Raw genomic sequence first — 14712 nt, 5'->3', positions numbered from 1 at the left:
GGGGCGCCGGGCGGCCGGCGCGCTTGGCGGCAGCCGTGGGAGGCAGGCCGGCAGGCAGACGGACTCGCAGGCGGGTGGCGGCGGCCGTGCTTGCTAGTGAGGGCGGGAGGGAGTGACTCACTGAGCGTGTGTGAGGGAGGGAGCGAGCGAGCGAGCAGCCCGCGCCGTCCTCCCGCAGCACCAGCCAGGCCACGCCGCCGCCTCTTCCCCTGCGCCCCGCGCCCAGGCCGGGCCGAGCCGAGCCGGGTCGGGCCCGGGCCATGCTGCTCACCGTGTACTGTGTGCGGAGGGACCTCTCCGAGGTGACCTTTTCCCTCCAGGTCGACGCCGACTTCGAGCTGCACAACTTCCGCGCGCTGTGCGAGCTCGAGTCTGGCATCCCCGCAGCCGAGAGCCAGGTACGCCGGGCAGCGAGCCGGGCCTGCCCCGGAGCTAAGCCCTCCCCGCCTCGGGGCCCCACTCCCTCCCTTTGCTACTGGTGAAGAATTGGGGGCTGGGGGGAGCAGGGATAGCCATTCTCAGGTCACCCCCGCATCCGGAAAGGAGCTGGAGAGCTGGCATCGGTAGCTGCCCTCACACACCCCGAGCGTGGGGTGGGGTACGAGGAGAGGGAGCGGAGAACCTGACCGCAGACGCACCCACTGCAGCGTGAGGGGCGCGTGGACTGTTGAGCAGCGCTAACCCTCCCCACCTTTGGCTCTTTGGCTCTTTCCTCTTTCTAATCCCGAGTGTAGGATATCGTCGTGGACCTCAGAAGCAGCCCTGGGTTTGCTAGGATTCATACATCCTGCAAACCAGAAATATCAGTTTGGATCACTGTGGTAGATAGATGTTTCTCTGCTTTTTTTTTTTTTTTTTTTTTAGAGAGGGTTTCTGCTTAAATATACGCAGTTTACCTTTAAATGCACAGATTTGCACTTCCGGTGAAAGAAAAAGTTTAAGACTTGCACTGCCTCATTTTGGGGTCTTTGGAAATGCTCTTTACCCACCACATGCGTTTCTGGTTAAATTCTTTTGAAAAACAGTACCTATTGGTTCAACTCAAGCTGTTTGTTTCTTTCGGTTCTACCCTGGTAGTAAGCTAGAAGGCCCTTTTTCTTTCAGGTCACAGTTCAGAGTTTGGGTCAGTTCAAAGCTCAATCCTTTAAAAGGATATTTGCTTGGAAACGGCCTAGTATCAGTGTTGTTTGGTGGTTTCATTTCCCTACTCAGCTTGCTGGAAAGAAGTTCAGCCTCTCATATTTTAACTAAGCAAAGTAATTCTCAAAATGCTTTGGGGCTGCCCCTAGTCTTTATCAAGCAGAATTGGTGACAATAACGCTGTAAACTTTACACTAAAACACTTAGATCGTGACTTAATAAATTTAGCCTGGAGGAAATAGTCTAAACATTAAGAAAATTATAGAGGTCTCCCAAGGCTCCATCAAGTAAATCTTGATTTTCTACTGCAGTTATGAAATAGTTTACAAAACGATTGCCCAACTACAGCTTGTTCTGCTGTCTTATGGTAAACACGTGTCAATACTTTGTTCAGAAGTATGATTCCTTTACACAATGTGAACTTTAGAACCTTGGCATAAAGCTGTTCAGAAAGAATTTAAAAAGTTAATCCACAAAAGCTCAGGAACCAGTTCTGTCAGTGAATGCCTCATGTGGAGAACTAGGAAAAGACTGTTTAAATAGAGAAAATCAACTCTTCAATTTTTTTTTTTTTCTTTTTTTGTTTTTGTTTTTGAGACGGAGTCTTGCTCTGTTGCCCATGCTGGAGTGCAGTGGTGCGATCTCGGCTCACTGCAACCCCAGCCTCCCGGGTTCAAGCGATTCTCCTGCCTCAGCCTCCTGAGTTGCTGGGACTACGGGCACGCGCCACCACGCCCGGCTAATTTTTGTATTTTTTTTTTTTAGTAGAGACGGGGTTTCACCATGTTGGCCAGGCTGATTTCAAACTCCTGACCTCAAGTGATCTGCCCGCCTCGGCCTCCCAAAATACTGGGATTACAGGTGTGAGCCACCGTGCCCGGACAACTCTTCAATTTTTGATAGTGGCTTTTTCTTTTCTTTTTTTCTTTTTTTTTTTTTTTTTTTTTTTTTTTTGAGACGGAGCCTCTCTCTGTCGCTCAGGCTGGAGTGCAGTGGCGCGATCTCGGCTCACTGCAAGCTCCGCCTCCCGGGTTCACGCCATTCTCCTGCCTCAGCCTCCCGAGTAGCTGGGACTAAAGGCGCCCGCCACCGCGCCCGACTAATTTTTTGTATTTTTAGTAGAGAAGGGGTTTCACCGTGTTAGCCAGGATGGTCTCGATCTGACCTCGTGATCTGCCCGCCTCGGCCTCCCAAAGTGCTGGGATTACAGGTGTGAGCCACCGTGCCCAGCCCGATAGTGGCTTTTTCAGTTGTTTTTTCCTCTAGCTGTTATATTACCCTGGTTATGATCACCGGCTGGTAGGGAAAATAAATTAAAATGTAAATTGGTTTTGTTGTTAGGGCTTGGGAAAAGACAGGTTGAGGTTGTTTCCATTCCTACGCTTTTTGTGATGGCTGAAACAAGAAATTTAAGTCAAAGGTATACCTGACACCCCCTTTAATTGACTTAAATTTCTTGTTACAGCCATCACAAAAGACGATTTATTGTGTGGTCAGCCAGACATTGCCCTCTGCCAGTTGGGAAAGTTAGGAATACCTTAGTAATTGAACGTAGGCTAACTCCAAATTATTTCTTGTTCATTACGTCAATGTTTCGGCATTTACTTCCTTCCCAAGCCAAATTAGCATATAGAAACTTGGGCTCCAACTGGTGTTAAGCCTGTATTAGATAGCCATAAACAGCTCTTGTTTTTCCAGTCTGTTCTGTTGGCTCCATTGTAACCTGACAACACAGTATCTATTTTAAGGTGTCTGGTGGTCGGTTGTCTTTCACTTGTTTGCCCATCAGGCAGGAACAAGATCCACCCTAGACACTTGAGTCATTTCCTGTCATCAAATCATAATAGTAAACATCATTATAGTTTTTACCCATAAATATATCATGTTTACTTACTTGAGTGTCCCCCCCCATTACCTCCCAGGGTTCTCTTATATTACTCATCTTCCCTTCCTTTCCTAGACTGTTTAACTCCTCCTCTTGTTTACCTTCTCCATTCCCATTCCTTCACCTCTCATTTCTGACTCCATTTCTTCAAGGAAATATATATATTTTTATGTTCCTGGCTATTTTTTCCTGCCACTATGTGTCCACACCACTGGTGTCCAAACTTTCATTCATGTATCCCTATCAGTAAAATGTTTCAGATTATGCTCCTGTTATGTATATAATACATTATATACATGAACTGATACGTTGTATGCATTATATATGGCCACATGTGCATATAATACACATAACGTGCATTATATGCATATATAATACATTATCTATAAAGTAACATTGTACATACACAAAATGGAACTTAAGGAAGGACGAACTAAAATAAATGGAAATGAAAATTCTAATATTTTCAGTTTCTTCCTCCACCCTTAAGGAATTGTCTTGCATGGCTGCCCTACATTGGTGATCACTGGTTTAGAATTCAGTCTTTCACCTGAGTGTCAATTGCGCATAAGCATATAGTTGGAAAAGGTGTTAATTTTTAACAGTCTGATTATAGTAGTTATAATGCAGTTATAGTAGTTATAATGCAGTGATAACAAATTTAGAACAAGCCATCTCTACTTGTACATGTGATTAAAGCTGGGCGTGTTTGGTCTCTTAATAGAAGTGTGGGCTTGGAAGCCAGTCATGGCTCTGTTTGATGCTTTGATGCAGACTTGCCTGGGTGAACTTCAAACAGTTATCAGAACTTAGCTTCACTTTAAATTAATGTCTTCATATTTTTGAAACATCATGATAATTTACCTCTGTAGATGGCATATGGAAAAAGTAGGCACAACATATAAGGACCCTCAAATGAAAGGCAAATAATAGCAGTAATTGTATGATCTTGGAAATGCACACAGCATGATTTGTGGTTTGTAAACCACTATTTTATCGTCTATGTGTTTGTTTTTTTGAGACAGGGTCTTGCTCTGTCACCTAGGCAGTAGTGCACTCAGGGGTCACACTGTATGTAGCCTCAATCTCCTGGGCTCAAGTGATCCTCTCACCTCAGCCTCGTAAGTAGCTGGGACTACAGGTGTATGCTACCACATCTAATTTTTTTATTTGCTTTAGAGATGGGGGTTTCACTATGTTGGCCAGGCTGGTCTCAAACTCCTGACCTCAGATGATCCGCCTGCCTTGGCCTCCCAAAGTGCTGGGATTACAGGCATGAGCCACCACACCTGGCCCCAAATTGATAATTTTAAAGGCTACATAATATACCATCATATAGATGTGTTGTAATTTATTTAGCAGTCTCCCTTTTGTTGAGCATAATACTGGGGAAAATTGGAAGCAGTTATAAGTAACATGCCATGAACATCCACATACTTAAGACTGTAGCCTCCATTTCTGTTTTCTCAGGATGAATTCTTAGATATGCAGTTGCCAGATCAAAGGCATAAAGTCTTTGAAAGGTTTTTAGTAAATTTAGATTATACAAGTCAAATTGGCTATTACATGGGGTAGTATATGTAGATAACTTGGTAGATATTGGGTATTTGATTAATGGTAATACTATTATGAAGCCAGTCAGATGTAATTCCAAGTGTTTTGTGGCCGGTTTATGGTCCTTATTTTATCTTTATTCTTTATGTTTTAGAGATGGGATCTTGCTCTCGCCCAGGCTGGAATGCAGTGTTGCAATCACAGCTCACTGTATCCTCAACATCTTGGGGTCAAGGGATCCTCCCAGGTAGCAGCGACTTTTTTTTTTTTTTGAGACTAGGTCTTGCCAGTGCTAGGCTTGAACTCCTAACCTCAAGCAGTTCTCCCGCCTCTGCCTCCCAGAGTGTTGGGATTACAGGTGTGAGCCACTGCACCTGGCCTACCAGTTTATGTTCTGTAATGCTAGAAATTTATTGTTAAGCTTTTTGTTAATAGAAGGCTCTCATTCAGAGACCAGAAAACACCTGACCTCATGCTTAAAAGTTCTGGAGTTTTATTAATTAGTCTATTGTTAAATGTTGATTAAGATTATAATTCAGTCTCTGGGGTGCCTCCTCTGGAGTAAGTACCAGCAGTTGTGCCAGTTTTGCTGATTAAGACTCATAGCTGTATACATTTTCTTGTTGTATGTTCTTATAACTGGCAAAACTTGAATTTTGGGCTTTGTAGCTGTTGAGTTGGGTAACATGAATGGTGGAAAGATCGAGAATGCCGGCAGCAGATCGCCTTTTGTTTTGATTGGTAGAGATTTGAAGCCATGTCTAATAGATACTGAATGTTCGGTTGGAAGATCACATGGATTTATTTTGGGACTTTTGCTGCAAAATAATTGTCTTTCTTGGACTCTTAAGCCTATTTAAACAAAAAGAAATCAGTTCTTTGTGGCAATTACAATTTTAGCTAAGCTTTAGTTGATCTCATTTATGTCCTTAGACTAAAATGGAGCACAGCTGCTGCTTCGTCAGTGTGAGGAACGTGTGCTCCTCACCCAGGTTCTTCAGTCTAGTGTTTCCAGGAAATTGGCACTGAAGCAACATTTCATATTTCATAGACATGCTCAATGTGGTGGTTATCTAGATTTTACATTTTTATTGTTAGATCATGCTGCGTTCCTTTAAAAAATGATATTGTCTGCTGAGGAAATATTGTGGCAACCAAGCAGTGATGGAGTGAAGTATGGCATCTGTGAAGTGGGAGTCAGAGCGGGCATTTGGTGGTGTTTCTTCATGTCCAGGACATGGGGATGCTTTGAGCAGTGGACAGTATTTTGATCCTCCTGGTGGATAGAGTCTCTTAGTGGCAATGGATGGCTTAGTAGTACTTGTTAAAATCACCCAGCTAATTCACCAGGCCACTTTGGGGTTATGTTTAGGAAAGCTGTATATGATACTACCCGAATAATGGGCTTTGAAATCAGACAGTTGCAATTGCAGTTTTCTTCTTCTTTTTTTTTTTTTTTTTTTTTTTTTTAAGAGACAAGATCTTATTCTGTTGCCGAGGCTGGAGTGCAGTGGTACAATCATAACTCACTGCAACCTCGAACTCCTGGGCTCAGGTGATCCTCCTGCTTCAGTCTCCCAAATAGTTGAGACTACAGGCATATGCTACCATGTCTGGCTAATTATTATTATTAGTAGTAGTAGTAGTAGTATTTTAGAGGTGGGTTCTTGCTGTATTGCCCAGGCTGGCTTTGCATTCCTGGCCTCAAATGATCTTCCTACTTAATCCTCCCAAAGTTTTGGAATTAAGGCATGAGCCACGGCACCCGGCCTGCATAGGATCATTTTGATTCTCCTGAGTTTGATTCCTCCTTGTAAATAAATAAATTTTCTCTTATAAATACAGTTAGTGGCTGGGTGCAGTGACTCACGTCTGTAATCCCAGCACTTTGGGAGGCCAAGGCGGGCGGATCACAAGGTTAGGAGATCGAGACCATACTGGCTAACGTGGTGAAACCCCGTCTCTACAAAAAATACAAAAAAAAAAAATTAGCTGGTCGTGGTGGCAGTGCCTGTAGTCCCAGCTACTCAGGAGGCTGAGGCAGGAGAACCCGGGAGGCGGAGCTTGCAGTGAGCTGAGATCCCACCACTGCACCCCAGCCTGGGCGACAGAGCGAGACTCCATCTCAAAAAAAAATAAATAAATAAATACCGTTAAAATGTGCCTCTGCTCCCAGGAGACTGTTCATGTATCTCTAAATATACTGATAGTTGAATCTCTGAAACTGGAAAATTAAAGAGTAGATTGTTGACAGTGGCTTCGCAGTGTTGATGCTATGCTGTAAGAGCCTGCCTACCTGCCATTTCTCTTGGCATGCCTCTTTTTTCTTGTTGCACACCTCAACCTGTGACGCTCATCACTTCTGGGTTATGTGTTTTTTCCAGGCAGTCTCACAAGTTATAATATGACTCTCAGTTGTTTTGCCGAAAATCTGTGTTGATGCTGATGTGCTTTTACTGTGAAATTTGTGTTTAAATAAGGGTGTGTGAATGGGATGATGGGAGTGACAGTTGCAGTCTATTGAAATGTGGTTCTTTTTTTGTTTTTGTTTTTTAAGAGACAGGGTCTTACTCTGTTGCCCCAGGCTGGAGTGCAGTGGTGCAACCGCAGCTCACTACAGCCTGGACCTCCTGGGCTCAAGCAATCCTCCTGCCTCAGACTCCTAAGTAGCTGAGACTACAGTCACATGCTACCATGGCTGGCTATTAAAAATTTTTTTTTTTTTTTTAGATATGCAGTCTCACTATGTTGCCCAGGCTGGTCTCAAACTCCAGGGCTTAACCCATTTGTGCTTAGCGTTCCAATGGAGCGCTAAGCTTCTGGGAGTTATATCCTGCCGCTCAAGGTCATTGCTAAGGTATGATTTTTTCACAAAAAAAAATTTGCAACCTCTGGCCTAAATGGGTTAAGCGACGCTCCCACCTCAGCCTCCCCAAGTGCTAGGATTACAGGCATGAGCCATCATACCAGATCTGAAATGTGTTTTAACTCGGCGAGTTGAGCCTTAAGAACTTAATAGTATTTTTTTCAAGTTATGCATAAAACTTATATAATTAGGCCTACAAATTTGCTCATATTCAGAAGAATTTGATTTTGGTAGGAACTCATTTTCCTGTTCTGTTCCTCATGTCTATAAATTCTGAGAGCAGATATGGCATAATGACTTTTTTTCCAGTTTAAATGCTGTGTTTTCAGTTTTTATTTCAGGTAACCTTACTATGAAAGCTGTAAGAAAACATAGAATGATAATGTTAGCGGAGAGAACTGGAAGGGACAGCTGTAATGATGATCTAGCCCACCTGCTTGCTTGACACATGGGAAGGGTGAGGCCTGGACTTGCTGAGTGTCATGCCCCTCTCAGGGAGTTACTGGCAAGGATAGAACTCATGTTCCTCAGTTCGCATGTGGCCTGGTGAAAAATCATTAGGAGGAAAACCTTTCAAAGCCTGAGTTTATTCTGAATGCCTTTCTGGAGTATGTAATAATGCAGGGCAGATTTTATGTTTTTTCATGATAAAATTATAGTGTACCTTTGTTCTTTCTACCTGCAACACATTATTTCATCTATTTGTGCTCTCAGGTTTTCTTCAGTTTGATTACACATCATAAAATATTATTTTTTATTAGTAGTACATTCCTAATTCTTTTTTCCACTTGTGTTTAGTTGTTATTTTCTTAGTTTCACTTTATTTTCCAGTCTCCCCCCTCCCCCCACCCCACCAAGATGGAATCTTGCTTGCCCAGGCTAGAGTGCAGTGGTGCGATCTCAGCCCTGCAACCTTCGCCTCCCAGGTTTAAGCAATTCTCCTGCCACAGCCTCTGGAGTAGCTGGGATTACAGGCACGTGCCACCACACTGGGCTAATTTTTGTCTTTTTAGTAGAGACGGAGTTTCACCATGTTGGCCAGGCTGTTCTTGAACCCCTGACCTCATGATCCACCCGCCTTGGCCTCCCAAAGTGCTGGGATTACAGGCGTGAGCCAGCGTGCCCGGCCCAGAGTGATAAAACTTTGGGGATGGTAGAAGAGAAGGAAGAATGCAGTGCAGGAAGGATGGTATTTGGGACCCTTTTGCCAGTGTACAAGATTATTTCAAAGTGCACACTTTATTTAATAGTACTGTAGTTAGTTAGCATACCCAGAATAAATCATTCCCTTTTCCTCCCTGCTAAAAATTAAATCTAAAATTATATCCATTTCCATAAATTCATTCATTCTTTAGTTCAACAAATATTTGAGCATCAGTTATATAACGGGCCCTGTTCTAAGCATTTATGATCTCGTGAATGAAACAAAGTCTTTGTCCTCAAATAGTTTACATTTAATGGAGCAGAAAGGACAATAAGTAAATATATATTGTGTTAGTTGACAGTACCTTTTAAATAACATTAGGGAAGAACTCTAAAGAGTAATGTTTGATCAGAGACGTAAAAGGAAAAAAATGAGTGGAAAAAGAACATTCCTCAGGTAGAGAAAACAAGAGAAACAGCCCTGAAGGGGAAGTTGATCCCTGTTGTTTGAGGAACAGCAGTCATAGTGAAAGGCAAGTCAGGAGAGCCAGGGGCCACATTGTTTGGTCCTGGTAGGTGACGGGAAGGACTGTGGGTTTTGTTCTGGATGTGGTGGGAGTCCACTGGAGGGTTTGAAAGAAGTGTGACATCTGATTCAGGGGAAAACTGGTCCTTCTGCTTTGCGCTTTGTTACTTCTCAGTGCTTTATACTGTTGTATATCTTTTCTTGTTGTAGATCGTCTATGCTGAAAGACCTCTCACAGACAACCACAGATCATTGGCTTCTTATGGCTTGAAAGATGGGGACGTTGTGATTTTACGACAGAAGGAGAATGCAGACCCTCGACCTCCAGTGCAGTTCCCAAGTAAGACATCTGGTGGTTGAGCATCCCCCAGCACAACCATCAGCAGGTAGCAGAGCATAGCGCCTCAGAGTTTTGGATTTGCTTTGGATTCAGACTACAGAATACAGATCCTGACTCTGCCTTTTCCCTGCCATGTAACCTTGAACAAGTATTTTAACGTCTCTAAATTGGTTTCCTCTTCTATAAGATAGGTGCCATAATTAACCCCAACTCCTAAAGCTGACGTGAGGCTAATGCATGTAAAATCTTAGCACATAGCAAGCCCTCAATAAATGTTAGCTTCTGTTATCAGTGATAATTATACAGTAATCTTTATCCTTGGGAAGGACTTGAAAGAATACATAAGCCTATGATTTTGCTACTTTGTGTCTGTCCTTCAGTGGCCAGCCTTTCTGGAGCATTTTATAGCCAGCCAGGCACTTGGAGCTGCATTTCACATGATCTCATAACTTGGTTGTGGGGGGATTTCATACTAATTTGCATAATAATTTATAATTATGAAGCTCAGATTTTAAATGCTGTCTTTAAAGTTACATAGCTATTATGTGAGGGCACAGGAATTAAAATTTGATGCTTTTTCCATTATGCTGAACTTGATAAACATTAAGCAGCTTGACCACCAAGTTGTGGTTCTTTCCCACCAGCTGTGTGAATCACATACAAAGAAACGTTTATCTATCTTTGATGCTCCTTTTATAATAGATGTTTATAGTCTGAAATCTGTGCATTGGGATTTAGTAGGTTCTATGTCACTGAAATAATATGCAGAATTGTGTGGATGTGAACGTGTGTGTGCACTGGATAGAGAGAAGGTCATAGCTTTGTTCAGATACTTGAAGTGGCTCATGATCCACAAAATGTTTATAAGGTCTTAATGTGAAACAGCTTGGTGAAATGTGTGGTTTTTTTCCATTCACTGCCATATTCAGATAGATTTTCTTAAATAGTGTTTAGCCTGTAGGTCACGAGTTTTAAAGTTTATGGTGACAGATGCTGGCAGAGTCTGGGTGATGACAGACTGACTGCAGTTTTAACCACAGTGTTTCCATTCAGCCTGAAACTGGAGCTTACTGAGACCATCAAGGACCAGCTCCACCAGATCTGGAAGACATTAGTCCCTTGGGGCCACAGTTAAACTTTAGAAAGAAGTTAAAACTTCTTTCTGAAGAAGTTAAACGTATTTAAACAACTGTGACAATCAGTAAAAACCACATCTTCCTTTGGTTAATTTGATGAGATTGTTAATTCCGGAATTCTTTTTTTTTTTCTCCTCTGTATTGTTGCTTATGGACAAGAGAGCCAACAGGTTGGGGCGGGAGTGATCTGGTCTATTAAGTAAACATGTTTTTGAGAATTATTCTGAAGTGAATGGACTCTCAAGATAATGTATAACAGGAGTGGAGATAAAATTTCTTGACCTGCAAAGAGGGCCCACCCATATATGTTTTTCTGGCTGGTATAGATTTACTACTTCACAGAGATCATCCTCTTCACTTCACCATTTCCTTGGTTGGGAGTTGAAGAAAGTGGCTAGTTGAACCCCTGCTAAAGGGTAGAAATGTTACATCATGAGTTTAAGCATTCTCTTTTTCTATCTGAGGTCCAAAAAGGCTTCAGGATAGTCCCAGACTTGAGACAAGTTTGTTTGTTTTTTGATTTTTTAGTTTATATAAAATCCTTAATAGTGCAAGGATTGTGCTGTAATTCCGATCACTGTGGAATTGCTTAGTGTACTGTCATTTATAACATTAAGCACAATTATCTTTAAGAAAAGTATTCAGTTGTTCAGACAAGTTTGACCATCAGATATATTTTTTGGAGCTGAAGGAATGTCAGTTGACTCAGGCCTAGCCCCTCATTCTGGCTGTCCTTGTTTACTTTTCTCTTCTTCAATTTTCTTTTTTAAATAACAGTTTTATTGAGATGCAATTCATGCATTTAAATGATTTTTTTTACTATATTCATGAGTTGTGTAACCATCACCACAGTCCATTTTAGCATATTTTCATTACCTTAAAAAGAAATCCTGTACCCATTTATAGTCATTTCTCATTTCCCCCTAGGCTCCGCAACCTAGACAACTACAAGTCTACTTTCTGTCTCTATGTATTTACCTGTTTGGAACATTTCATATAAATGGGGTCATACAATATGTGAGTCCGTTGTGTAAGGATTAAAATTCCGTTTTATCTTCCTTTCATTTTAGTAAGGTCAGTTCCGCTTGGCATATAGAACCTGGGAGTTGTAGCTTCTAAACTGTGGTAGCTTTTGGTGTACTCAGCACTGAGAACCTATGCAAGTCCCTTTTCTTCTTTCTTTTCTATAAAATGATGACACTTTTTAGCTCCCCAAGGGCATGAGAAGAGTTAGCAGAGATGCACAGATTAAAGTATAAATTCGGAGAACTATTAAGAACTTCCCTGAGCCAATACGTTTAGCACTGACTTGCAGAATTTAGCATCTAATATTTATGCTGCTCACTTGACATATATAATATCCTTTGATCCGGCCGGGCGCAGTGGCTCACATTTATAATCCCAGCACTCTGGGAGGCCAAGGTGGGTGGATCACCTGAGGTCAGGATTTCGAGACCAGCCTGGCCAATATGGTGAAATCCCATCTCTACTAAAAATACAAAAATTAGCTGGGCGTAGTGGCACACGCCTGTAATCCCAGCTACTCGGGAGGCTGAGGCAGGTGAATCACTTGAACCCAGGAGGCAGAGGTTGCAGTGAGGCAAGATCGTGCCATTGCACTCCAGTCTGGGCAACAAGGCAAGACTCCGTCTCAAAAAAAAAAAAAAATTCTTTAATCCAAGCGCCAAGGCTGTTTGAACCATATGTCAGACCAGAGTAGGATTTTTCTCAAGAACAACATCCAGACTTATGCAATTATATTTATTGAAACTAGCTTTAATTTTTTTTTTTTTTTTTTTTGAGACAAAGTTTCGCCCTTGTTGCCTGGGCTGGAGTGCAATGGCACCATCTCGGCTCACTGCAACCTCCACCTCCTGGGTTCAGGTGATTCTCCTGCCTCAGCCTCCTGAGTAGGTGGGATTACAGGCAACCGTGACCACGCCCGGCTAATTTTTGTATATTTAGTAGAGACGGAGTTTCACCATGTTGACCAGGCTGGTCTTGAACTTCTGACCTCAGGTGATCCAGCCACCTTGACCTCCCAAAGTGCTGGGATTACAGGTGTGAGCCACCATGCCTGGCCACTTTAATTATTTAAAAACATAAATTAAAAACCTGATGTCTATTGTGAGATATTTTATAAGCTAAAAATTTGGGCTTACTACCATCACCTTCCCCCTATTTTTCTTCTTCTATCAATTCACTATCAGCCTGCAGGCTTTATATTCAGAGTCAGCATGAGAAAGAACAAGGTTAAAGTCTACAGTTACCTTTGCTGCTGTCACGTACCATGTATGAGCAAGTGTTCTGCTGTTTCCTTCAAGTGCTTGTTTTTGTAGAGTAATTTGAGTAAACTGAATTGATTTTCCCCAACAGACTTACCCCGAATAGATTTCAGTAGTATAGCTGTGCCTGGCACATCAAGTCCCCGGCAGCGCCAGCCACCAGGAACACAGCAGTCCCACTCATCTCCTGGAGAAATAACTTCATCTCCTCAGGGCTTGGACAATCCAGCCTTGCTCCGAGATATGTTGCTGGCCAACCCCCATGAGCTGTCCTTGCTGAAGGAACGCAATCCACCCCTGGCAGAAGCTCTGCTCAGTGGAGACCTTGGTAAGCTTATAAATTTGGAAGGCTGTTAGGCTGGCCTGAGGCGAAGAAGCTGTGTCATAGCAAATGTGAAGAGACTCAAGCAACACTGTGTCACATGATTTATTGAACATACCAGTTTTCTCTCTGTGAGAGGTAAATTAGTGCTAAAGTCAAAAGCTGAGTTAATTGGAAACAGCAATAGAGTTTTAGAAGTGAAATCCATCTAGGCCACCCCCCTCGGTTTACTTTTTGTTTTCCTCATTGTTTTTGGCAGCACATAACCTAGGTACTGATTTTTTTTTTTATTTTTATTTTTTGAGACGGAGTCTTGCTCTTTCGCCAGGCTGGAGTGTAGTGGCATGATCAGTGTCCCAAGTAGCTGGGACTACAGGCGTGCACCACCACACCTGGCTAATTTTTGTATTATTAGTAGAGATCGGGTTTCACCATATTGGCCAGGCTGGTCTCAAACTCCTGACCCCGTGATCCACCCATCTCGGCCTCCCAAATTACTGAGATTACAGGCGTGAGCCATCACTCCCAGCTCATGTTAGGCTTTTCACTCAACTTAATGCTTTTTAGATCCATCTGTATTGTGTGCATTAGTAGTTCAGATAACCATTGTCATAATACCTTTTAATCTCTTATATCAGCATATCTAATCACCAAAGACAGTGATGATGGGGCATTTAAGTTTGCACACTTAAATGTACCACCATTTAAGAAATTGCAAAATAGGCCGGGCGCAGTGGATCACCTGAGGTCAGGAGTTCAAGACCAGCCTGGCCAACGTGGTGAAACCCCATCTCTACTAAAAATACAAAAAATAGCTGGACATGGTGGCAGGCACCTGTAATCCCAGCTACTTGGGTGGCTGAGGCAGGAGAATCACTTGAACCCGGGAGGTGGAGGTTGTAGTGAGCCAAGATTGCACCATTGCACCCCAGCCTGGGCAACAAGAGCGAAACTCCATCTCAAAAAAAAAAGAAAGAAATTGCAAAATAGGTTCTTGTTGTAACATACATCTTATAGCAAGCAGTGTTTTCTCTACTAATTTTCCTGCCTATTCATCAGAACACACACAAAATATAGGTAGACTAAAAATAGTTTATACTTAATTTATCTGGCTTAAGGCAGGGCATGTTATAAAGGAAATGAAACTAGAAGAGGAAAAGGAGGTTATATAATGCTGTATTTTGTTTCTAGGTAATAGGATAATGAGAACAATGGGGAAGGGAGGAGTGGGGACATTCATCTGCCACATGGTCACTCCCCACCATTTTAAATTGGAAAGTCATTACCTCTGAGTAGAAACAATATGATAGATAATTTCTTATAAAAGATTTTTGCAAATACTTTAAAAAAAAAACAAAAAACAAAAAACAGGGTCTCACCATGTCACCCAGGCTGGAGTGTGTGGTGCGATCACAGCTCACTGCAGCCTCGACCTCCTGGGCTCAGGCCATCTCCCCACCCTTGAACCCCCATCCAACAGTAGTTGGGACTACAGGCACGCACCACCACGCCCAA

At 42.6% G+C, this 14712-nt stretch overlaps 1 protein-coding gene across 1 annotated transcript in view; it reads left to right on the top strand.

Moving 5' to 3' along the window:
- The window catches only part of DDI2 (DNA damage inducible 1 homolog 2), a 50766-nt gene continuing 36054 nt past the window's right edge, over positions 1-14712 (top strand). The window contains exons 1-3 of the mRNA XM_054437292.2: positions 1-398; positions 9325-9454; positions 12967-13203. Coding sequence (XP_054293267.1) covers positions 261-398; positions 9325-9454; positions 12967-13203 — 505 coding nt within the window. The 5' untranslated portion in view covers positions 1-260. The remainder of the gene's footprint in view (positions 399-9324; positions 9455-12966; positions 13204-14712) is intronic.

The sequence above is a fragment of the Pongo pygmaeus genome, chromosome 1 (assembly GCF_028885625.2).
Source record: "Pongo pygmaeus isolate AG05252 chromosome 1, NHGRI_mPonPyg2-v2.0_pri, whole genome shotgun sequence".
In the NCBI taxonomy this organism is placed as follows: Eukaryota; Metazoa; Chordata; class Mammalia; order Primates; family Hominidae; genus Pongo; species Pongo pygmaeus.
Note: the sequence above shows the minus strand (reverse complement) of the source record. Positions and strands in the feature narration are given on the sequence as shown.